General features: G+C 42.9%; 1 protein-coding gene across 3 annotated transcripts in view; it reads right to left on the bottom strand.

Moving 5' to 3' along the window:
• cables1 (Cdk5 and Abl enzyme substrate 1) overlaps nt 1-26,688 on the bottom strand; it is a 244,219-nt gene that overhangs the window by 129,624 nt on the left and 87,907 nt on the right. For all 3 annotated transcript variants that reach the window (XM_068031540.1, XM_068031541.1, XM_068031542.1), the window contains exons 2-3: nt 20,447-20,518; nt 19,870-19,962 (exon numbers count right to left, since the gene is read on the bottom strand). In XM_068031540.1, coding sequence (XP_067887641.1) covers nt 19,870-19,962; nt 20,447-20,518 — 165 coding nt within the window. The remainder of the gene's footprint in view (nt 1-19,869; nt 19,963-20,446; nt 20,519-26,688) is intronic.

The following is a 26,688-nucleotide window of genomic DNA, read 5'->3' as shown; positions in this document are numbered from 1 at the left end:
TTCCACTCCACTGACCCCTCTTTTAAAATCTCATTCTCCACTGACCCCACCCAATAAAGTTTCCATCGAGGTATCTTCCTCTCTCAGCCTCTGCACTAAACAACTTCTCTTCCCAGTGATTATAAATTCCATCTCAACTCATCATGCTCTCTCTCCTTCGAGTTCTCTGTCCTCCCTAAATCTCTCCCTCCGTATAAACACCCGAACCCATATTTACAGCCACCCCCTTGACCTTGTCTTCTCACATGGCCTTGCTAGTCCCATCCTATCAATTACAGTATCATCTCTGATCACTTTCTGGTATCATTATCCACCCACATTCTCCTTATAGGCCCCAAACCTACTTCCTGCTGTAACTATGTCCTAATTTACTTCAAACTGCACTTTCAAAATTCCAACTGTCTCGCCTTTGGCCCTCCATTCGCCACGTTTCTGCAGCTACCGATCTGCTCAACCATATCCACTGCTTCACCTTTAATGCCCTCGTCCCCAAATAAACCATTACTCTATCACACCCTGGCCATTCCCCCGGTACAGATCTCATCTCCACTCCCTTAAGTCCAAGGGACGCAGACTTGAAAGGATATGGCGGACAACTGGTTTAGCCATCCACCATCAGACCTGGCTGGACCACTGAAAACGCTACTGGGTTCTGCTCTGGTCTGTAAAACTGCTCATTATTCCAGGATCATTCTGGAATGCAAAGATAACCCTGGCTTGTTTTCTATACTGCAAACTGCCTTCTTAAACCCTCTCCCCGTCTCCTCCACCCTCACCTCCAACAATAAGTGTGAGGCGTTCATAGACTTCTTTAGTCACTAAGATCGAGACCATCTGATCAGCTGCCTCTGCCATGTCCCTCCCTTTCACTGTGCTAAATACCTCTAAAGCTCCCCTGTCTTATCCTTGAACTCGCACTTTTCTCCAGTTTCCCTCCCATCTCCCCTCATGCCTTCTCTGAGATTAGTTCAACGATGGAGCAACGACAACCTTCTGGGGTAGAGAATTCCAAAGATTCACAACTCTGAGTAATTTCTCCTCGTCTCAGTCCTAAATGATGCCCTCGTGTTTTAGATTTCCCAACCAGCAGAAAAAAATTCTGTGTCCACCCTATCCAGCCCCTTTAGAATCTTGTGTTTCAATGAGATCGCCTCTCATTCTTCTAAACTCCAGAGAATATAGGCCCACCTCCTGCATCCTTGACCCTATTCCCTCGAAACCGCTGGCCACCCAACTTCCCATATTCGTGCATATTGTTAAGGGTTGTCCCTCTTCAGATGTTGCTTTGAATCTGCCATCATCACTCCTCTCCTCACAAAAACAATCCTGACTCCACTGTCCTTGCAAATGACCGTCCCATCTCCAACCTCCCTTTCCTCTCCAAAGTCCTTGAATGTGTTGTTGCTTCTCAGTTCCTTGTCCATTTGCCCACAACTCCATCTTTAAATCTCTCCAATCAGATTTCTGCCCTACCACTGTACCGAAACAGTTCTAATCAGTCACAAATGACATCCTATATGGCTGTGACAAAGGTAAACTTTCCCTCCTCATCCTTCTCAAATTGTCTGCAGCCTTTGACACAGGCGACCACCTCACAGGCGAACACCTCTCCACTGTCGTCTAACTGGGTGGGACTGCTCTTGCCTGGTTTCATTCCTATCTCATATTTCTCATCCCCTCAGCTACATCTTCCGAAAGCACAGCAATAGTTTTCACCTGTATGCTGATGACACTTAGCTCTACCTCACCACCATCTCACGACTCCACCACCTTGGCTAAATTATCAGACTGCTTGTCCAACACCCAGCAATGGATTCGCAGAAATTTCCTCCAATTAAATATGGCGCAGACTGAAGCCATTGTTTTCACTCTCTACTTTAGTGAGACCACATTTGGAGTAATGTGTGCAGTTTTGGTCTCCACATTTAAGGAAGGATATACTTGCACAGGAGGCAATACAGCAAAGGTTCACTAAATTGGTCCCTGGGATGACAGGGTTGCTCTATAATGAGAGGCTGAGTAAATTGGGCCTGTATTCTTTGGAGTTCAGAAGAACGAGAGGTGATCTCACTGAAACATACAAGTTTCTAAAGTGGCTGGATAGGGTGGACACAAACTTTTTCCACTGGTCGGGGAATCTAAAACACGAGAGCACAGTCTCAGGATAAGGGGCTGATCATTTAGGACTGAGATGAGGAGAAATTATCTCACTCAAAGGGCTGTGAATCTTTGGAATTCTCTACCCTAGAGGGTTGTGGATGCTTCATCGTTGAATACATTTAAGGCTGGGATAGACAGATTTTTAGTGTCTCAGGGAATCGAGGGATATGGGGAGCAGGCGGGAAAGTGGAGTTGAGGCTTAAGATCAGCCATGATTGTTTTGAATGGTGGAGCAGGCTCAATAGGCCATATGGTCTATATCTGCTCCTATTTCTTGTATTGTGTACTCCAAACTCCATTCCCTAGCTACTAATTCCATCCCTCTCCCTGGCAACTATCTGAGACTAAACCAGACTGTTCACAACCTGTGTATCACATTTGACCCCGAAATGTGCTCCCAAACTCATATTCGTGCCATCATCAAGACTGCCTATTTCTAACTCTAACATCATCAACGTCATTCCTGTCTCAGCTCATCTCCTGCTGAAACCCTCATTCATGCCTTTGTTACCTCTAAACTTGACTATTCCAACAGTCTCCAGGCTGGTCGCCCACATTCAACCCTCTGTAAACCTAAGGTCATCCAAAACCCTCTGTTGCCCATGTCTTAACTCGCACCAAGTCCTGTTCACCATTCACCTACACTTGCTGAGTTACATTGGCTCCCAGTCAAGCAGCACCTTAATTTTAAAATTCTCATCTTGGTTTTAAAATCCCTCCATGGTCTTGCCCCTCCCTATCGCTACAATCTCCTCCAGTCCCACACCCCTCCAAGAAATCTGCAGCCCTCTAATTCTGGCTTGTTGAGCATTCCCAATTTCATTTGCTCCACAAAGGCTGTGTCTTCAGTTGCCTAGGCCCTAAGCTCTAGAATTCACTCTCTAACCCTCTCCACCTCACTTTCCTCCTTCAAGACACTCCTTAAAACCCACCTCATTGTCCAAGCTTTTGGTCATCTGCCCCAATATCTCCTTTTGTGGCTCAGTGTCATACTCTCTTTTAAACTGCTCCTGGGAAGTGTCTTTGGTCATTTAATTATGTTAAAGGTGCTACATAAGTATAAACTGTTGTTGTTCTGGCTTCCTTTGCATCTCAAATGGATAGAATGGTAACAGCACAGGAGGCCGCCATTTGGCCCATTGTGTCTGTGCCAGCTCTCTGCGAAAGCAAAGCAACCAGTCCCACTTCCTGCCCTTTCCCTGCAGCCCTGCAAATTTTTTCACTCCAGATGCTTATTCAATACCCTTTTGAAAGCCATGATTGAATCTGCCTCCACCACACTCTCAGGCAGTGCATTCCAGATCCTAACACCCACTGTATAAAAACGTTTTTCACGTTGCCATTGTTTCCTTTGCCGATCACCTTAAATTGGTGTCCTCTGGTTCTTGATCCTTCTTCCAATGGGAACAGTTTCTCCCTATCACCTCAGTCCAGACCCCTCATGATTTTAAATACCTCCATCAAATCTCCTCTCAATCTTCTCTTCTCTAAGGGGAATAACCCCAGCTTCTCCAACCAGTCCACGTAACTGAAGTAGTGCAAAATAAAGCTAAGAAGACCAACAATGTTAAAAAGACAAGTCTAAAGGCATTGTGTCTTATTGCGCAGCATTCGCAATAAGGTAGATGAATTAACAGCACAAATAGATATAGTAGCGATTACAGAAACATGGCTGCAAGGTGACCAAGGATGAGAACTGAACATTTAGGGGTATTCAATATTTAGGAAGGACAGGCAAAAAGGGAAAGGAGGAGGGGTAGCATTGTTAGCAAAGGAGGAAATCAATGCAATAGTGAGGAAGGATATTGGCTCAGAAAATCATGATGTGGAACCTGTATGGGTGGAGCTAAGAAACACCAAGAGGCAGAAAACGTTGGTGGGGATTGTCTATAGGCCCCCAAACAGTCGTGGAGATGGAAGGAATGGCATTAAACAGGAAATTAGAGATGCATGCAATAAGGGTACGACTGTAATCATGGGTGACTTTAATCTATGTATAGATTGGTCAAATCAAATTAGCATTAATACTATGGAGGAGGATTTCCTGAAGTGAGTACGTAACTGTTTTTTAGACCAATACGTTGAGGAACCAACTAGAGAACAGGCTATCCTAGACTGGGTATTGTGTAATGAGAATGGATTAATTAACAATCTTGTACGGTGTCCCTTGGGGAGGAGCGACCATAACATGATCGAATTCTTCAGTAAGATGGAAAGGGAAGTAGTTGAATCCAAAACTAGGGTCCTGAACCTAAATAAAGGAAACTACGAAGGTATGAGGCGCGAGTTGGCTATGGTAGACTGGGGAACCTTACTAAAAGGGTCAATGGTGGATAGGCAATGGATAATATTTAAAGAACGTGAGCATAAATTACAACAATTATTCATTCCTGTCTGGCGCAAAAATAAAACCGGAAAGGTGGCTCAACAGTGGCTTACAAAAGAAATTAGGGATAGTATTAGATCCAAAGAGGAGGCATATAAAATTGTCAGAAAAAGCAGCAAGTCTGAGGTTTGGGAGCAGTTTTGAATTCAGCAAAGGAGGACAAAGAGGTGATTAAGCGGGGGAAAATAGAGTATGAAAGTAAACTTGCAGGGAACATAAAAACTGACTGTAGAAGCTTCTATAAATATGTGAAGAGAAAAAGATTAGTGAAGACAAATGTAGGTCCCTTACAGTCAGAAACAGAGGAAATTATAATGGGGAACAAAGAAGTGTCCAAAAGGTCATAAGAAATAGGAGCAGGACTAGGCAATTCAGCCCCTTGAGCCTGCTCCACCATTCAATACGATCAGGGCTGATTTCATCTTGGCCTCAACTCCACTTTCCTGCCCGTTCTCCATAACCCTTCAACCCTTTACTAACTAAAAATCTGTCTATCTCCTCCTTAAATTTACTCAATGTCCCGACATCCACCGCACTCTGGGGTAGTGAATTCCACAGACTCACGACCCTTTGAGAAGTAATTTCTGCTCATCCCAGTTTTAAATCTGCTACCCCTTATCCTAAAACTATGACCTCTTGTTCTAGATTGCCCCACAAGAGGAAACATCCTCTCTACGTCTACTTTGTCAATCCCCTTAATCATCTTATATACCTCAATCAGATCTCCTCTCATTCTTCTGAACTCTAGACAATAAAGGCCTAAAGTGCTCAATCTCTCTTCATAAGACAAACCCCTCATCCCGGGAATCAATCTAGTGAACCTCTTCTAAAATGCCTCCAATACAACTACATCCCTCCTCAAGTAAGGGGGCCAAAACTGTACGCAATACTCCAGGTGCGGTCTCACTAATGCCTTGTACAGTTGCAGCAACACTTCCCTACTTTTATATTCTATTCCTTTAGCAATAAATGCCAAAATTCCATCTGCCTTCCTTATTACCTGCTGTACCTGCAAACTAGTTTTCTGCGATTCATACACGAGGACACCCAGATCCCTCTGCACCAAAGCATTCTGAAGTTTCTCTCCATTTAGATAATAATTTGCCTTTCTATTCTTCTGAACAAAGTGGATAACCTCACACTCATCCACGCTAAACTCCATCTGCCAAATTTTGGCCTATTCACCTAACTTATCCATATCAATTCATAAATTTCTTATTTCTTTATTGCAACTTACTATCCCACCTATTTTAGTGTTATCTGCAAATTTGGCTATAGTACCTTCTATCCCCGCATCCAAGTCATTTATATAGATTGTAAATAGTTGGGGCCCCAAGGACCGAACCCTGTGGCACCCCACTAGTTACATCTTGACAACCAGAAAAAGACCCATTTATCCCGACTCTGTTTTCTGCTGGTTAGCCAATCCTCTATCCAAGCTAATAAATTGCCCCTAACCCCATGTGAATTTACCTTGTGTATTAACCTTTTGTGCGGCACCTTATCAAATGCCTTCTGGAAGTCCAGATATACTACATCTACAGGATCCCCATTACACACATTGCTTGTGACAGCTTCTAAGAACTGTAGCAAATTAGTCAAATACGATTTACCCATCATAAAACCATGCTGACTCTGATGGATTGCGTTTTAACTTTCTAAATGTCCAGTTATTACTTCCTTAATAATGGATTCCAACAATTTCCCAACAACAGATGTTAAAGTAACTGGTCTATAGTTTCCTACTTTCTGCCTCCCTCCCTTTTTGAATAAGGGCATTATATTAGCATTTTTCCAATCCACTGGAACCTTTCCCGCATCCAGGGAATTTTGGAATATTATAACCAACGGATCCACTATCTCCGCTGCCACTTCCTTTAAGACCCTAGGATGTAGGCCATCAGGCCCTAGGGACTTGTCTGCCTTCAATTGGGCGGCACAGTGGCGCAGTGGTTAGCACCGCAGTCTCTCAGCTCCAGCGACCCGGGTTCAATTCTGGGTACTGCCTGTGGAGTTTGCAAGTTCTCCCTGTATCTGCGTGGGTTTTCTCCGGGTGCTCCGGTTTCCTCCCACATGCCAAAGACTTGCAGGTTGATAGGTAAATTGGCCATTATAAATTGCCCCTAGTATAGGTAGGTGGTAGGGAAATATAGAGACAGGTGGGGATGTGGTAGGAATATGGAATTAGTGTAGGATTAGTATGAATGGGTGGTTGATGGTCGGCACAGACCCGGTGGGCCGAAGGGCCTGTTTCAGTGCTGTATCTCTAAACTAATCCCAATAGTTTGGTCAGTACTTTTTCCCTAGTGATGATGATTTTTCTAAGTTCCTCTCTTTCTATAACCTCTGCATTATCTGTTACTATTGGGATGGTATTGCTCTATGGCAACGAGGCCTGGACAACGTATGCCAGCCAAGAGCGACGTCTCAATTCATTCCATCTTCGCTGCCTCCGGAGAATACTTGGCATCAGGTGGCAGGACCGTATCTCCAATACAGAAGTCCTCGAAGCGGCTAACATCCCCAACTTGTACACACTACTGAGTCAGCGGCGCTTGAGATGGCTTGGCCATGTGAGCCGCATGGAAGATGGCAGGATCCCCAAAGATACATTGTACAGCGAGCTCGCCACTGGTATCAGACCCACCGGCCGTCCATGTCTCCACTATAAAGACGTCTGCAAACGCGACATGAAATCCTGTGACATTGATCACAAGTCGTGGGAGTCAGTTGCCAGCGTTCGCCAGAGCTGGTGGGCAGCCATAAAGACAGGGCTAAATTGTGGCGAGTCGAAGAGACTTAGTAGCTGGCAGGAAAAAAGAGAGGCGCAAGGGGAGAGCCAACTGTGCAACAGCCCCGACAAACAAATTTCTCTGCAGCACCTGTGGAAGAGCCTGTCACTCTAGAATTGGCCTTTATAGCCACTCCAGGCGCTGCTTCACAAACCACTGACCACCTCCAGGCACGTATCCATTGTCTCTCGAGATAAGGAGGCCCAAAAGAATTGGGATGGTACTTGTGTCCGCCACCATGAAAACTGAGGCAAAATACTGATTTAGCGTCTCCGCCATTTCTGTGTTCCCTTCTATTTCCCCAGTCTCATCCTCCAAAGGACCAACATTCACTTTAGCTACTCTCTTATCTTTTATATAATTATAGAAGCTTTTGGTATCCGTTTTTCAATTTTGCACTAGTTTTCTTTCATAATTTACCGTTGTTCTTTTTTTTACTTTTTTAGTAACCCTTTGTTGATCTTTAAAAGTTTCCCGATCTTCCAGCATGCCACTGGCCTTTGCAATATGGTATGCCTTAGTTTTTGTCTTTTTGTTATCCTTAACTTCCTTGCTTAGCCATGGATGTTTTTCCCCTTCTTAGAATCTTTCTTCCTCTCTGGAATATATTTTAGTTGGGAGGAACTGAATATCTCCTTGAACATCGGTCAGTGCTCATCAACTGTCTGACTTTTTAGTCTTCCTGCCCAGTCCACTCGGGCCAAATCTGTCCTCATACCTTTGTTTAACTCCAGGACACTAGTGTGGGACTCCAGTTTCTCGCCCTGGCAGAACAATTAAACATATATTTTGGTTCTGTCTTCACAAAGGAGGACACAAATAACCTCCCAGATATGTTAGGGAACCAAAGGTCTAATGAAAGGGAAGAACTGAAGGAATTCAGCATTAGTAAAAAAAAAATATATAGTGCGAGGGAAATTAATGGGGTGAAAGGCTGACAAATCCCCAGGGCTTGATAATCTACATCCCAGAGTACGAAAGGAAGTGGCCCTGGAAATAGTGGATGCATTGATGGTCATCTTCCAAAACTCTATCAACTCTGGAGCAGTTCCTACAGATTGGAGGTAGGCAAACATAACCCCACTATTTAAAAAAGGAGGGAGAAGAAACAGGGAACTACAGACCAGTCAGCCTTACATCAGTAGTGGGGAAAATGCTAGAGTCTATTATAAAGGATATGACATCAGACCACCTAGAAAGCATAAACGGGATTGGGCAAAGTCAGCAAGGGTTTAGGAAAGAGAAGTCATGCTTAATAAATCTACTGGAGTTTTTTTGAGGATGTAACTAGTAGAATAGATAAGGGAGAACCAGTGGATGTGGTGTATGTGGATTTTCAGAAGGCTTTTGATAAGGTCCCACTAAGAGGTTAGCATGCAAAATGAGATTGAGGGCAATATACTGGCATGGATCGAGAATTGGTTAACAGACAGGAAACAGAGAGTAGGAATGAACGGGTCTTTTTCCGGGTGGCAGGCAGTGACTAGTGGGGCTACCGCAGGGATCAGTGCTTGGGCCCCAGCTATTCACAATATACATTAATGATTTGGGTGAGGGAACTATATGTAACATTTCCAAGTTTGCAGATGATACAAAACTGGGGGGAATGTGAGCTGCGAGGAGGATGCAGAGGCTCCAATGTGATTTGGACAAGTTGGGTGAGTGGGCAAATGCATGGCAGATGCAGTATAACGTGGATAAATGAGAGGTTATTCACTTCGATTGTAAAAACAGAAAGGCAGATTATCTGAATGGTGATAGATTGGGAAAGGGGGAGCTGCAACAAGACCTGGGTGTCCTGGTACACTGGTCGCTGAAAGCAAGCATTCAGGTGCAGCAAGCAATTAGGAAGGCGAATGGTATGTTGGCCTTCATTGCAAGAGGATTTGAGTACAGGAGCAAGGATGTTTTACTACAGTTACACAGGGCCTTGGTGAGACCACATCTGAAATATTGTGCGCAGTTTTAGTCTCCTTACCTGAGGAACAATGTTCTTGCCATGGAGGGCGTGCAAAGAAGATTTACTCGGCTAAATCCTGGGATGGCAGGATTGACATATGAGGAGAGATTAGGTTGACTAGGCCTATATTCACTAGAGTTCAGAAGAATGAGAGGGGATCTCATTGAAACCTATACAATTCTAAGAGGATGAGACAGGCTAGATGCAGGGAGGGTGTTCCCACTGGCTGGGGAGTCCAGATCCAGGGGTCACAGTCTCAGGATACGGGTTATGCCATTTAGAACTGAGATGAGGAGACATTTCTTCACTCAGAGGGTGGTGAACCTGTGGAATTCTCTACCACAGAAGGCAGTGGAGGCCAAGCCGTTAAATATATTCAAGGTATATTAAATAGATATATTTCTTAATGCCAAAGGGACCAAGAGATATGGGAGAAAGTGAGAACAGGGTACTGAATTGGACAATCAGCCGTGATCTTTTTCGAATGGTGGTGCAGGCCCGAAGGGCCGAATGGCCTACTCCTGCTCCTATTTTCTATGTTAAGTCCCTCACCTCTGGAACCATTCTCGCAAATCTTTTCTGCACTCTTTCCAAAGCCTTCACATCTTTCCTAAAATTTGGTGCCCAGAACTGGACACAATACTCCAGTTGAGGTTGAACCAGTGTTTTACAAAGGTTCACCATAACATTCTTGCTTTTGTACTCTATACCTCTATTTATAAAGTCCAGGATCCCATATGCCTTTTTAACCACTTTGTCAACCTGCCCTGCCACTTTCAATGATCTGTGCACATACACCCCCAGGTCTCTCTGTCCCTGTACCCCATTAGAATTGTATTCTTTATTTTATGCCACCACTCCTCGTTCTTCCTACCAAAATGTATCACTTCACACTTCTCTGCATTAAATTTCACCTGTCACGTGTCCGCACATTGCACCAGCCTACATTCTTTTGAAGTCTATCGCTACTCTCCTCACAGTTCACACTGCGCCAAGTTTTGAGTCATTGCAAAATTTGAAATTGTGCCCTGTACACTCAAGTCTGTCATTTATATCAAGAGAAGCAGTGGTCCTAGTACTGACCCCTGGGGAACCCCACTACATATCTTCCTCCAGTCCGAAAGACAACTGTTCACCACTACTGTTTCCTGTCACTCAGCCAACTTCATATCCATTGTATTCCACAGGCTTCAATTTTGCTGACAAGTCTATTATGTGGCACTTTATCAACTGCCTTTTGGAAGTCCATGTACACTACATTAATTGCATTACCCTAATCAACTCTCTCTGTTACCTCATCAAAAGCTCAATCAAGTTGGTTAAACATGATTTGTCTTGAACAAATCCATGCTGGCTTTCTTTAAGTGACTCTTAATTTTGTCCCAGATTACTATTTCTTAAAACTTTCCCACCACAGAGGTTAAACTGACTGGCCTGTGGTTTCTGGGTTTATCCTTCACCCTTATTTGAACATGGGCATAAAATCCGTAATTCTTCAATCCTCTGGCAACAACCCTGTATCTAAGGAGGATTGGAAGATTATGGCCGATGGTACCTCAATTTCAACCCTTCCTTCCCTCACCATCCTCAAATGCATGCCATCTGGTCCTAGTGGCTTATCAACTTTAAGTGCAGCCAGCTTTTCTGATACCTCTATCAAAATTTAACCCATCCAGTATCTCAATTACCTCTTCCTTCACTGACTTCGGCAGCATCCTTTTACTTGGTAAAGACAGATGCAAAGTACTCACTTAGTACCTCAGCTACACCCTCTGCCTCCATGTGTCGATCCCCTTTTAGCCCCTAATTGGCCCCATCTGTTCTCTTTCTATTTATATGCCTCTGGAACACTTTTGCATTCCCTTTCATGTTGGCTGCCATATTCTCATATTCCTGCTTTGTCTCTCTGATTTCCTTTTTCAATTCTCCTCTGAACTTTCTATATTCAGCCTGGTTCTCACTTGTATTATCAACCTGACATCAGTCATACGCATCCTTTTTCTGCTTCATCCTACTCTCTCTCTCTCTCTTTCGTTATCCTGGGACTTTGGCTTTGGTTGCCCTACCTTTTCCCCGAGTGGGACTGTTATCTCGACTGTCGGCAAACCTTCTCTTCTTTAAAGGCAGCCCATTGCTCCACTGCCTGCCGATCTCGGACTCTAACTTACCTGGGATTGATCCGTTCTCACCCTACTGAAATTAGCCCTCCTTCAATTAAGTATTTTTACTCTAGATTGCTCCTTGTCCTCTGTTGTAGTTCATATTTTGTGGCAGAACCTTCAGCTATATGGTCCCCACACACTCCTTAAAATCTTATACATCGCTACCCTCATTCCCACCTTCTAAGTCATCCTCAGAATCTCTCTCTCTCTGACCACATGTCATAGAATCATAAGAATAATTTACGGTACAATAGGAGGCCATCGAGTCCATGCCGGCTCTCTGCAGAGCAATCCAGTCCTCCCACTCCCTTGCTCGATCCCCGTAGCCCTGCAAGTTTATTTCCTTCAAGTGCCCATCCAATTTCCTTTTGAAATCATTGACTGTCTCCGCTTCCACCAACCTTGTGAGCAGCAAGTTCCAGGTCATCACCACCTGTTGTGTTAAAAAAGTTCTTCCTCACATTTCCCCTGCCTCTCTTGCCCAAAACCTTCAATCTGTGTCCCCTAGTCCTCGTACCATCTGATAATGGGCACAGTTCTTCCTTGTCTAACCTAGCTACGCCCGTCATAATCTTGTACACTTCTATGAAATCTCTCCTCAATCTCCTTTGCTCCAAAGAGAACCCCAGCTTTTCCAACCTAATCGTGAAACTAAAATCCTCCATCCATGGAATCATTCTGGTAAATCTCCTCTGCACCCTCTCAAGGACCCTCACATCCTTCCTAAAGTGTCGTGGCTAGAACTGGATGCAATACTCCGGTTGGGGCCTAACCAAAGCTTTATAAATGTTCACCATAACATCCCTGCTTCTATACTCAATGCCTCTATTTATCAAGCCATATGCTTTATTAACCACTCTTCTTAGTGTGTCCTGCCATTTTCAAAGGTCTATGCACATGCACCCCTAGGTTCCTCTGTTCCTGTGCTCTCTTTAGAACTGTGCCATTAGGTACATATTGCCTCTCGCTATTCCTTCTGCCAAAACTTATCACCTCACACTTGTCAGTATTATATACTACCTGCCACCTCTTTGCTCATTCTGCTAGTCTATCAATGTCCTGTTGCAGGCTGTTCATATCATCCTTACTGTTTGCCGCACCTCCAAGTCTGTTGTCATCGGCACCGGAGAGATTTTTGAGATTCTACTCTTTATTCAGACAGCCAAGTCATTTACATATAGCAAAAGAAAAAGCAGTGGTCTCAGCACTGACCCTTGGGGAACACCACTGTCTACCATCTTCCAGTCTGAAAAACAACCATTTACCACGACTCGCTGTTTTCGGTCCTAAAGCCAATTTTACATCCATTTGGTCACTGATCATCCTATTCCATGAGCCTCAATTTTGTTAAGCAGCCTTTCATGTGGTATTTCTACAGGCCAAGTCATTAAATATATTCAAGAAGGAGAAAGATATATTTCTTAATGCCAAAGGGATCAAGGGATATCGGGAGAAAGCGGGAACAGGGTACTGAATTAGACGATCAGCCATGATCTTTTATGAATGGCGTGGCAGGCCCGAAGGGCTTTCTTAAAATCCATATAAATAACATCTACCACATTCCAATCATCAATCTTCTCTGTTACTTCATCAAAAAATTCAATTAGATTAGTCAAGCATGATCTCCCTTTTACAAATACGTGCTGGCTCTCCATCAACTGAAACCTCGCTAAGTGCTTGTTGATTTTTTTCCCTGATTATTGGTTCTAAAACCTTACTGATGTAAAACTAACTGGCCTGTAGTTACTAGGAATTTTCTTGCACCCTTTCTTGAAAAAGGCTGTCATATTTGACTCTCTCCAATCCTCTGGTACCTCCCCTGTATCCAGGAAAGATTGGAAGATTATGGAAAGCCCTTCCGCTACCTCCACCCCCACTTCCTCTAGTAACCTGGGATGCCAGCCATCTGGACCAGGTGACTTATCCACCCGAAGCATAGCCAGCCTTTTTAATACCTCCCACTACTCCATTTTTACCATATCCATTACACAACTATCTCCGCTTCTACCAATATTTTGTCAGATTGCTCTTGCTCAGTTACATGCTGTTAGAAAAATTTTGGGTCCCTTTTATGTTAACTGCCATTCTATTCTCATATTCTCTCTTTGCTAATCTTATTTTCCTCTTCACCTCCTCCCTCAACTTATTGTATACAGGCTGGTTCTCATTTGAAGAATTCACCTGTCATGCATCATACACTCTTTTTTTTCATCATAATCTCGATCTCCCTCGTCATCCAACGTTTTTGGACCCCTACCTTTCGCCTTTGTTGGAATGTTCATTGCCTGTAGCTGAAACAACTCTTCCTTAAAGACAACCCATTGTTCTGATACAGCTTTTCCTGTCAGTCTCTGGTTGCATACTACCCTGGCTAGTTCACTTCACATCACATTGAAATTAGCCCTCTTCCAATCTAGACATTCTACCTTGTATCATTCCTTACTTTTCTGCATTTCCAGTCTAAGCCTCATGATACAATGATCACTCTTACCTAAGTGCTCCCCCACAGACACTTAGTCCACCTGCCCACCTCATTTCCCAGCACCAGATACAGAAATGCCTCCTTCCTAGTTGGGCTGAGAACATACTGATCAAGGAAGTTCTCCAGAACACATTTCAGAAATTCCTCCCCCTCTACTCTAACATTAAAGTCCCCAAATATCACCACACTATAGTTCTTGCACATCTCTATCATTTCCCTGCAGATTTGCTCCTCTAACTTTCTCTCTCTCACTATTTGGAAGCCTACATGATCATCCCCTTTTTGCTTCTCAACTCTAACCAAACAGATTCTGTCTTTGCACCCTCAAGGACATCCTCCTTTTCCCATACAACAATGTCTTCCCTAATCAGTACTGCCATGCCACCCTCCCTTTCTTCTCTTTCTCTTCTGAACACTTTATATCCTTGTTTATTAGTCCTCACCATTTTTAAGCCACGTTTCTGTTATTGCTACATCATATTCCAATACTGCTATTTGTGCTTGTAGCTCACCAACATTATTCACCACACTTTGTGCGTTTACACACATGCATTGCAATCCTGTTGTTGCTTTTCTCATAGTCCTTCTCAGTCTGCTCCCATCTAATACAGAACTACTCCCCTCTCTAGTACTCTGCAACATTCTCACGTAATGTACCTTATTCCTCCTTTCCATCTCCCTGCCAATTTAGTTTAAACCCTCACCAACCACACCAGTGAATCTCCCTGTGAAGACATTGGTCCCAGTCCTGTGGAGGTGTCACCCGCCCCTTTTGAATAGGTGCCTTCTGCCCCAGAACTTGTCCCAATGCACCAAGAATCTGAAGCCCTCCCTCCTGCACCATGCTTCAATCCGTGGGCTGATCCTCTCTATCTTCCTATTTCTACTCTCACTAGCATGCGTCACTGGGAGTAATCCAGAAGATTATTACCTTCGAGGTCCTACTTTCTAACTTCCTCCCGAGCTCTTGAAAGTCTGACTGAAGAACCTCAATACCTGCCTTTGCTAGGACATTAGTACCAACTTGTACCACAACTTCTGGCTCACTCCATTCCACCTGCAGAATATCCTGCACCCTTTCCGTAATATCCTTTAAACCTGGCACCAAGGAAACAACACACCATGCGGGACTCACGACAACTTTATTCAGCACCTCCAGTTCTTCTGCTACTACTGTTGACTTGCTGCTCTCACCTCTATGAAGCACCTTAGAACTTATGAGGATAGAAGGTGTTAGTAAGGCACAAGTTAATGTTGTTCTTGCTGTCTTGTGCCTGAGTCTCATGTCAATATCACTCTTTGTTCTTGCAGATGATGTGCTTCAAGGTGTTCTCTTCTTCCTCAAACTAAAACAAAATGCTTGGGAGACTTTTCAGTTCCTCATTCTTCAAGACTAGGGATGCATTACCCCTTGCACTATCTCCAATCTATTATACTGAATATTTGAAAGGCCTTTCCTTGCAACTTATCCTTTGGATGACAAAATTCTGTCTAATTTTCCTTCATACTCTGGCTTTGCTAATATATAACTTATATCCCTGGTGCATGAGCCAGTGCACACTAGAGCAACGTTGTCAGTTTTCTTCACAAGCTTAACTTTAATTAGGTCACCTCAACAACATCTCTTTACCAAAAATACTTTAGTACAGATATATGGAACATACACGCAACTTGTAACTTGAGCTGCTTTCAGTCAAAGAATCCTCTAGCATTTAATCTGATAAGAATACTAAAGTTAGTTAGAGGCCCTGAGGCCAATCATAAGGCCAATGATCCTGGCACTAGGATTATGCCGACCTCCAAGGCAGCAAAATTGCTTGCAAATTGCAGAAACCTGTGCTACGAGCAGCACATCTGGGGCATGCACCATGACAGAGACCCTGGAAAGGTCGGCAGATGTCTGTTGGGTCACAGAAGGGTTTCCCGATCGCTCACCGATCCCACCACCCCCCTACTCCCCGGAAGAAACTGATGGTTTTGCTCTGCAACCCCCTTTGTATGGGAACTCTAAAGTTTTGCAACGACGACCTCCAGATGTCAATGGCCATGTTTGGGGCATTTTCAGAGGCTCTGCCCATGGCAAGCCATCCCAAAAACTGTAGCGCTAGGCCAGGACCCAGCGCATCTCGATGCTATTTCCATATGGTCCCGCTGGAGTACACCAGAATGGCGGTGGATTTTCAGAGCCAGAATGTGGGGGTGGCAGTTTACACATTTGGGTGACTCCCAAGTGATGAGACATATTCAGTGACACATTACAGATTGAGGATTAGTGCCATATAACGTCAGATTATTAAGGGTCACAACACAAATTTTAAAAAATGCCTAAATGTTTTGAATCAGCAAATTAACATTTGTTATAAATCTAACAGTTGAGAAAACAAGTGGGGCACTGTAAAATAATTAAAATGTACTGTGGTAAACAAAACCCATAAGTTTTTATTCCAGAACTCAACTATCTATTTTACTTCTAATCATACTTTTTTTTTAAGCGATATGATACTGAGAAAAATATATTGAAAGAAACAGTTCGATCAACTATATGGGAAGTCGAGATCTGATCTGGTCAACTACAGCTAGGTTGTTGAAAGATACTTCTGCCTGTGCCCAGAGTGCATACAAATCAATATTACAGTCACTGCATTAGGAGCTATACCAGTGAGGGTCCAAAACAAAGAGTCAAAGGAGCGAGGAAGAGGAGAAATTGAGAGATAGTCATGCAAAATCAAACATGCAGGGCAAATAAAGTAAATCCTCTCCAGGGCAGACTATTGTCTCACGAAGTAGGGTCTGCAAGTCTGTTTAGTCTCAACAAGAGATGCAGTCAAATAAAATCTACTGGGAGCTAGTTACTGAATTGATAGTTATGAGTCCTAAATTATGAACGAGGCCTTCCATCAAAATTCAGCTTCCTCTTTTCTGGAAATTCATTTATCATCAAACTTTGCTTATCTCATCACTTGGGAGCACTGGGATTTTTCTCCTATGTTAAATGTGCTATATAATTGCAAGTTCTTGTTGATGGTAGTACGATTTTTAAATATGAAACTAAGGGACAGACGTCAAGTGGCCATGGGAAGAAAAAAACATATCCATCACAGTACAATGCTCTACTAATACCCAACAGTGCTTGGTATTGAAGACAGCCATGTCAAGAGGAAAGCATTTGCATTTATATAGCAACATTCACAACTTCGGGTTGTCCCAAAGAACTTTACAGCCAATGAAGTACTTTTGTAATGTAGGGAAACACAATCGGCACACAGCGAGGTCCCACCAACAATGACATAATGACCAGATTATTAGTTTTAGTAATGCTGGTTGAACTATAAATATTGTCCAGAAAACCAGTAGATCTCTCCTGCTCTTCTTCAAATAGTGTACACAGGAGTGTCAGCCTAGATTACATGCTACAGCCTCTGGAGTGGGACTCAAATCCTTAAACTTTAAGTTAGAGGCAAGAGAGAGCCATGGCTAACACATTGCTGTATCAGTATATTAAATGACTTGACCCAATTAGTCCCATGCCACACATACTCTATTGCTAACATACACTGCTTAGCCCTAAACCCCTAAGTGCCATTGAAATTCAGTACCTGCCACTCAGAGGTAGAGTGCAGCATCAAATTGTATACTGTCCTATAACGGCAATAGATGTTCTAATCCCTGGTAGCAGCTCCTTCCCCTATTGATTTGTGAATTGCTATGGTTGCTTGCAGATAAGTCTCATGCTGCCAATGTAAGGTTATCTGCTAAACTCCAGTACAACTCTAAACTAAAATGCCATGGATAAAAGTGTTCTTATTGGAACAAAGGAACAGGAGTTGAACATTTAGCCCCTCCAGCTTGTTCCACCACTCAAATGAGATCATGGCTGAACTGTGACCTAACTCCATATACTTGCCTTTGCCCATAATCTGTTAATACCTTTGGTTAACAAAAAAATCTATCAGTTTCCCATTTAAAAGTAACAATTGATCCAACATCACTGCTGTTTGCAGAAGAGAGCTCCAAACTTCTACCGCCCTTTGTGTGTAGAAATGTTTCTTAATTTCACTCCTCAAAGGTCAGGCTCTAATTTTTAGACGATTCCCCCTAATTGTTTATGTTTGTTTAGAGATACAGCACTGAAACAGGCCCTTCGGCCCAACGAGTCTGTGCCGACCATCAACCACCCATTTATACTAATCCTACACTAATCCCACATTCCTACCACATCCCCACCTGTCCCTATATTTCCCTACACCTACCTATACTAGGGGAAATTTATAATGGCCAATTTACCTACCAACCTGCAAGTCTTTTGGCTTGTGGGAGGAAACCGGAGCACCCGGAGGAAACCCACGCAGACACAGGGAGAACTTGCAAACTCCACACAGGCAGTACCCAGAATTGAACCCGGGTCGCTGGAGCTGTGAGGCTGCAGTGCTAACCACTGCGCCACTGTGCCGCCCAAATTCTGGACCCCTAAGCAATGGAAATAGTTTCTCTCTCTAGCTACCCTATCTGTTCCCCTTGATATTTGAAAACTTTGATCATATCATCCCTTAACCATCTAAATTCCAGGGAATATAACCCTAGTTTGTGTAATAAAACAGAAAGTGCTGGAAATAGTCAGTAGGTCTGGCAGCATCTGTGGAGAGAGAAACAGAGTTAACGCTTCAGGTCAATGACCCTCCATCAGAACTGGCAAAGGTTAGAGATGTCATAGGTTTTGAGCAAGTGAGGGCTTGGTGGTGGGGTGGGGGGGGGGGGGGGGAGGAATTTGTTTTATTACAACTATTACCACTCCCTTTGTCTTTTGTTCCATGACATCTTTGTCATTTAATCTCTCCCACCCTTCGCACTGTCAGACATTCTCCTTTGTTTTTCTTCCACCACATCTCCCTTTCACTTGTTGAAAACATAACACATTTCTAATCTTTGCCAGTTCAGATGAAAGGTCATCGACCTGAAACATTGACTCCGTTTCTCTCTCCACAGATGCTGCCAGACCTGCTGAGCGTTTTCAGCAGTTTCTGTTTTAATTTCAGATTTCCAGTATCTGCAGTATTTTGCTTTTATTTTATCCTAGTTTGTGTAATCTTTCCTCATAATTTAACCCTTGGAGTCCAGGCATCATTCTGCTAAATTTACCCTGAACTCCCTCCATGGCCAATATGTTCTTCCTAAGCAGTGGAGTGCAGAACTGCTCACAGTACCCCAGGTGTGGTCTAGCCAGAGCTTTGTATAGTTGTAGCATAATGTCTATTCCTCTAGATATAAAGGTCAGCATTCTATTAGTCTTTTTGATTATTTTTGGTACCTGTTCATGACATTTTAACAATCTATATACATGGGTCCCTAAGTCTCTTTGGACCCCCTGCTTTTAGCTTTTCCCCATTTAAAAAGTGTTCTCATCTATCCTTTATCGGTCCAAAGTGGATGACCTCACAGTTGCCTATATTGAAATCCATTTAGCACAGTTTTGCCTGTTCTATTAATATCTCTTCTCAACTTGACGCTTCCATCTATACTGCCTGCAATGCCCATTATCTTTGCATCATCGGCAAACTTCGATATGTGGCTGTCTATCCCATCATCTAAGTCATTAATAAATATGGTGAATCTTGTGGGATATCTCTAGTCACATTCTGTTAGTCAAGGTACCAGCACATTCTCCCTACTCGGTTTCCTGCCACTCAGCCAATTTCATAACCAGGTCAATAATTTGTCTTCAATTCCATAAGCTTCAACTTTTAGCTGAAGTCTCTTATGATGGACTTTGTCAAATGCCTTTGGACATCCATATAAATAATATCCATAGACATTCCACGGCCCACTACTTTTTCAACTTCTGACTCAGTTAAAAATAGCCAACACTGAGAACACTGCTTGAATCCAAATTTTTGACAAAAATTTGTTTTTGAAATAAAATTGCACCATACCTGCCGTTTCTGGTGTCATGTTGTCGCATATTTTTGATAAAGTGAATTTTCTTCAAGCTCTTTGGTCTGGGTGAACCTGATAGAGTCCTACATCTGTCAGAAAAGGTAATAAAAACAAAAATTATTAATGCTGAATGAAAACAAGTAGCCTTCTCAACGACTGATGTCTGAAATAGACAATTACATAAAATGCAATAGCAGTGCAATTCTCCTATAAAGGATCCAGTTTGCACCAATGGCTGCCATTGTGGACAATATCAGGCGAGAATTTGCAGCCAGGCTGAACATCAATATGTTCTTTTTAATGGAGAACTCCCTTTATTGCTAACTAATCCAGTAATGTTTCAGTCTAACAAATATTAGTAACCCATCTCCTGGTGTAGTAGAGCCACACTACACAACTTGACAAAGCTGAGTCTATCTGGAAAATTACTGTTCTACAGAGTAGAAAGGATTTTGCTGTATAATCTGTGACAGCGATGATTACTTGATGGGATGGTGTCAGTATCCCATTCACTAAAAGGCGCGAAAGCACTCTAGTCAGTGCTGTTAATGACAGCATGGATTATTTTCATACCTCCGTAATGGAGCATTTTCCTCAATATCTTCCAGAGTTTCCAATGAAGAACGCTGGGAAATCAAACGGCGCCTAGAAGGAATAAGAGAAGCACAAAAATGAATCGACACATTAGACACATACTCTGCTGCACAGTCCTATGCACAGCACCAAACCTCTTTCTTGCACAGCAACTGAAAGGAGTCTGGACCTACAGAACAATGGGGATTAAACCAGTAGAGGAAAGACAGCATAACATTTCAACCTAAGTCACCAGTGGCATTTTTGTACCAGGTTCCAAAAATATTCTGACAATTAGAAATCCACACTTTTCCAGGGGATAATGACACAAATGGATACTGTTTTGATATGTCAGTCAGATCAGCTTCTTAAAGCAGAGGCCTAGGAAGGGATATTTATATGCATGATAATAAACACACTTTAGTGTTATCTCAGCAGGAGAAGGAAGTGCCTCATTTATCACAATTCTACCCAGGTGATGTCCAGCAGCTGGAGGCAATGTTTAAATGCTGGTGATGCAAGGCCTGGCGAAAGGTGGACTGATGTGTACCAGCTTCTCTCAACTTCAACATATTGCAAGTGCATTTAAAATCTGCCAAGTACAAACGTTGAACAGTTGACATTGTTTGATAGTGCAGTCACATAGGTATACATGCCATTGTTCTTTATGTTTTAACTGTCCTTAAACAAGACCATATTTTAATTATTCCCAGAATGTAGCTATGATCTGAAGAGCATTAAATTAATAATTTGGAAGTAATTGGGGTAACGAATTGGTAACATTTCCTCTTAGCTCAAACAAATGACATCATACTTTCAACTGGAAATTCTGAACAGCTAACAAAAAAATAATTTAATTTTAGAAAAGATCTACAAATGATTATCACGTTATCTCCATTTTTATCTATTTCCATAAATGAGACATACACTAACATGTGAGGGCCTAAATTCTTCAAGGGTTCTGCTAAGTTCCCACAATAACTCCAGCAGAACTCCTTAGAAAATTAGATTCATCTGTACCGGATTTCCACCATTTCCAGGGATTTCTGATCTGCTTTACAAGCGGCAGGATCTGCACCTGCACCTTACAATGCCCATATCAGTGATGCGGAGCCACGGGTGAATATTCCTCACACTCAGAATTTCCCACTCTCCAGTGCAGGACTGAGGAAATACTGCACTGCTGAGGTATTGCCTTTCAGACATTAAAACAAGGCCCTAACTGCCCTCTCAGGTAAAAGACATAAAAGTTGGCACAATTTGGAAGAAGAGCAGAGGAGTTATCCCTGATATCTCGGCCAGTATTTATCACTCAATCAACAGCACTTAAAAAAGCAGGTTATCTGATTATCACAATGTAGGAACTTACTGTATGCATACTGGCTTCTGCATTTTTTTACATGACTAAAGAGACTACACTTCAAAATGTATTGCATTGGCTGTAACACGCTTTGGGGCATCTGGAGGTCAGGAAAGGTGCTACATTAATGCAAGTCTTTCTTTCATTCATTCATTCTTTCCAGTGGCTTAGTTGGGACCCAATGGGATAGACAATTATCAGCACCCAGTTTCAGATGGCTCCCAGTGATAGCGATAAAATCACACAATACAATATTGGGTTGTATGTCTTTCAGGTGCAGGGCTAGTCCCTGATATTGATCCTCGTTGTGCCCATTTTATGCCCTTTAAACGAGCGCAGCAAAGTCCAATTTCTACTCCAATGTGTCTGTGGGGGCCAATGAAGTGGGGTCACATCCCGAGGGACTTTGGCTCCTATTTTTAGTGGAGACAATATCCTGGATCTTTGGGGCAGCAAAAATATTGCCCTTGGGTCAGATGCCACACAAAAAACATTGGCAGTCCAATCCGCAAAACCCAGGCAAACTAGGTACCATTTGAACTTGTACTTTTCACTGCCTGGGCTTAACCTGTTTAAATTTGGTGGTTTGAAAATTTGCCTCATTGGTGGGTAAACTCTAAATTATACAGCAAGATTCATTTGCATCCAAAGATTGACATGTGTGCAAAATCATATGAATGTCGATTTAAATTTCATGTGTGAGCTGCTGCACCCAAGTGCCTCACAAAGGTTGGGCACTCCTGCTTTAACTCATACCATGATTCAATTTAGATGAAAAGAATTCTCAGCCACTTGATTATATTGGGGTCATTTTCTGACTGTATCATCAGGTGGGAGGCTACTGGAAATTTGAGTGCATGTTGCTCATGATTTTTGATCATTTAAATTGAATGATCAGAAAATCTTGTGCACCAGCACCTACTTAGTACGTGCCCACCAGTGAATGAGGCTTGCAGCCTGCAGCCCAACAGTAAAAAAGTATGTTTATAAAGAGTACTTAAAGATATTCCCCTCCATTCCAGTATTCTATTCTGAGACTCTCCCACACTGGAAAGCCAGGAGGCAGAGCAGCTTTGCAAAAAGGGAAGCAACATGGAGTAAAGCACTTGTAATGTGACCCAGAGCATTTTAGAAATAACACGTTAATCCACTGAGGAGAGGGTCATTTCGACATCTAACAGGTCAAGTCTTCACACTAAGTGTGCCAAACTGTTGGCGTTAAACAGACTGTTGCATTAAATTGGCACACAGAGACAAACAATGACAGAGGAAAACACTGCTCAACATAACAGTGTGAAAGTAAAGAAAAACAGCATCGGAGTTGAATGCGAAATATGAGAGACAGGATTAACTCAGTTGGACGGGTTACTACTTTATGAATTATTTACTTGACTTGTCACACAAATATGAAGCAGCAACAACTTTCATTTACATAGCGCATTTAACGTAGTAAAACATCCCAAAGTACTAAACGAAATCTGACACCACTTCACATAAGGCAATATTAGGACAGATAACCAATAGCTTGGTCAAAGAGATAGGATTTAAGGAACATCTAAAAGAAGAGAGGTAGAGAGGTGTGACTGGTTTAGGGAGGGAATTCCAGAGCACAGGGCTTAGCCAGCTAAAGGCACAGCCACTAATGGTGGTGCAATGAAAACTGGAGATGTTCAAGAGGCGAGAATTGGAGGAGCGCAGAGAACATAGACGGTTGTGGGGTTTCCAGAGGTTACAGACAGGGAGGGGCGAGGCCACAAAGGGATTTGAAAATGAGGATCAGAATTTTAAAATCAAGGCGTTGAGTAACCGTGAGCCAATGTAGGTCAGTGAGCACAGAGGTGATGAATGAACAGGACTTGGTGTGAGTTAGGATACAGGCAGCAGAGTTTTGAATGGGCTCAAGTTTAAGGAGGATGCAAGTTGCAGGCCGGTTAGGAGAGCATTGAAATATATGCACTATATTAACAATGACACTCATTCAATATGGGTTTACAGTCTTTAAAATTCCATGCTTTATATTTGCGTGTTAAATTCAAATTGGAGTCATGAAAGGCATTTCTACTTTAAACATCAGGTCTATATTTTCCACATGGTGAATTCACAACCTCGGCAGTACCAGCAACAGATGCAGATGACAAGCTTTCCCGTAGACAGGAAGAGCTGCAGCTATCTGAACGAGTTTGATGCACATTTTAATGACCTGCATAAGATTGACAATGACAGAGACCTGCAAGCAGACCATCTCACCTCCAGAACAGTAAATGGTTTAGTAATAACTGAATTTGGCACGAATGGTACAATGAGAACAGTTTTCACTATATTCAGTATATCAGCCACTATATTCAGTATATTGGCCGATTGCTAAACACAATCCTCAAGCTAGCTCATCCTCAGGTAAAATTCTCAAGGTAGAACATGGAACAAACGAGTTGTGAAATTTGCATGATCACGATAGTGTCCAGAGACTTAATGACTTAATCACAAAATCTAGGCCGAAACTCCAATGCGGCACTGAGGCGCCACCTTTCGGGTGAGACATTAAACCAAGGCCCTGTCTGCCCTCTAAGCAGGACGCAAAAGATCCATTGCTCAAGTTTTCAGAGGGTGCAAGTTGGAAACTGGCACTATTTTGAAGGAGGAACAGGAGTGTTATCCACATTGTCCTGGACAAAATCTATTGCTCAAATAGCTTCACTAACATGGATCAACTGGTCATAACCACATTGCTGTTTGTGGGACCTTGCTGTGCACAAACAGTCTGCCATGGTTCCCTACATTACAATAGTGACTTCAAAAACACAATGAGATTAAAAGAGGATTGAGAGGAGATAGCAGGGAAACTCCAGGAAGATAAAGGGTTAGGTTAGGAAAACAGTGGGTGCAGGGGGACAGTTACATGGATTTTTCGATCTTGGTGATCAAGCAATCCATAAGCTCCTAGCACGTGGTATTTGATGTGAGCTTGGGGAATGAGTGAGCACAACTGAAGTAGGCAGTTAGACAAGGGAAAATGGAGCCTGGGTTATTCTTGCTTTCTAGAATTAACCTGGAACTGTTGGCTATTTTAGCTGAGGAGACTGAAACATGACACTGTTTGATGTGGTCAGGCAAAGATCCGGTGATGAGTGACAAGCCAGCTGTGAACCAAGTATGTTCAGGTCTAGATCCCTCAGATTGACAGCAAAGATAAGGATTGCACTGGGGGTGGGGGGCAGGGGGGGGGGGGGGACGGGAGAACAAAAGGAGTATCAAACAATGCTTGTTTTGCTGGGAACAGGTAGGCATGTGAGTTGGCAGGTTTTTATGGTAGAGATAATGTTCAGTAGGTGAAAGACCAATAAAGGTAATGACAAACTGATCTGCAGGTATCTGGCATTGGTTGATCAATACTTTTTTTTTAAAGGTATATTTACCCTGTTAGTGGATTACATAAAGAATAGCACGTCATCTGAGCTTGCGCTGTATAGTTGCACCATACTGAAGCAGTTTCAATGATGACATTAAAGTGTGCACTTTGAGCAATTTACTTTTTCCAGCCTTCATCCCCCCGCGCTTGAAAGCACTGGCTTTCTGGGCTGGGTTTCCATTGGCAGCCAGCAAATATCTGGTGCCTCACCCAAATGGATATTCGTCAGGTATGAACCAAGTGAGTGTGGGCAGGCCATTCAGCTGTGGAAGCCACCACAGAAAAACACAAAGTGCAGTTTCAGCAAGGACCTTGGCTTATTTTTTCCCATCTCTACTCCAGGAGCGCTGACACAGACTAACTAAGGCTGGGAATTAACGCTGGGACTTTGTATTTTACATAACTTGGTGTTATACCGAGGAGTAGCTTTACCTACTGGGCCATGTTATTAGTACACTCATCTCTGAGTCAGAAGCTTGTGAGTTCAAGTCCCACTTTAGAGACTTGACCACATAATCCATGGGTGGCAGTGGCGTAGTGTTAATGTCACTAGACTACCAAGAGCCCCAGGCTAATGCTCTGGGGACATGGGTTCGAATCCCACCACGGTAGATGGTGGAATTTAAATTCAATTAATAAATCAGGAATTTAAAAAGCCATTGTCAACTGTAGTAAAAACCTATCTGGTCCTTTCAGGAAAGAGATTTGCCAGCCTTACCTAGTCTGGCCTACATGTGACTCACGGCTGATCTAACTGTAACCTTAACTCCACATTCCCGCCTACTCCGAATAACCTTCGACCCCCTTGCTTATCAAGAATCTCTCTATCTCTGTCTTAAAAATATTCAAAGACTCTGCTTCCACTGCCTTTTGAGGAAGAGAGTTCCAATGGCTCACAACCCTCAGAAAAAATTTCTCATCTCTTAAATGGCCGACACTTTACTTTTAAACAGCGACCCCTAGTTCTAGATTCTCCTTTCCATATCCACCCTATCAAGACCCCTCAGAATCTTACATGTTTCAATCAAGTCACCTCTTACTCTTCTAAACTTCAGTGGATACAAGCCTAGCCTGTCCAACCTTACCTCATAAGACAACCCCCTTTTCTAGGTATTCTCGTAAACCTTCTCTGAACTGCTTCCAACGTCTTAAATAAGGAGACCAGTACTGTACACAGTACTCCAGATGTGGTCTCACCAATGCCCTGTATAGCTGAAGCATAAACTCCCTACTTTTGCATTCAAATCCCCTCGCAATAAACGATAACATTCTATTAGCTTTCCTAATTACTTGCTGTACCTGCATATTAACCTTTTGCAATTCATACACTAGGACACCGAGATCCCTCTGCATCTCAGAGCTCTGCAATCTCTCACCATTTAGATAATATGCTTCTTTATTATTCTTTCTGCCAAAATGGACAATTTTACATTTTCCCACATTACACCCCATTTGCCAGATCTTTGCCTACTCATT

Source organism: Heterodontus francisci, chromosome 5 (genome assembly GCF_036365525.1).
Source record: "Heterodontus francisci isolate sHetFra1 chromosome 5, sHetFra1.hap1, whole genome shotgun sequence".
In the NCBI taxonomy this organism is placed as follows: domain Eukaryota; kingdom Metazoa; phylum Chordata; class Chondrichthyes; order Heterodontiformes; family Heterodontidae; genus Heterodontus; species Heterodontus francisci.
This window is presented reverse-complemented; position numbering and strand designations above follow the sequence as displayed.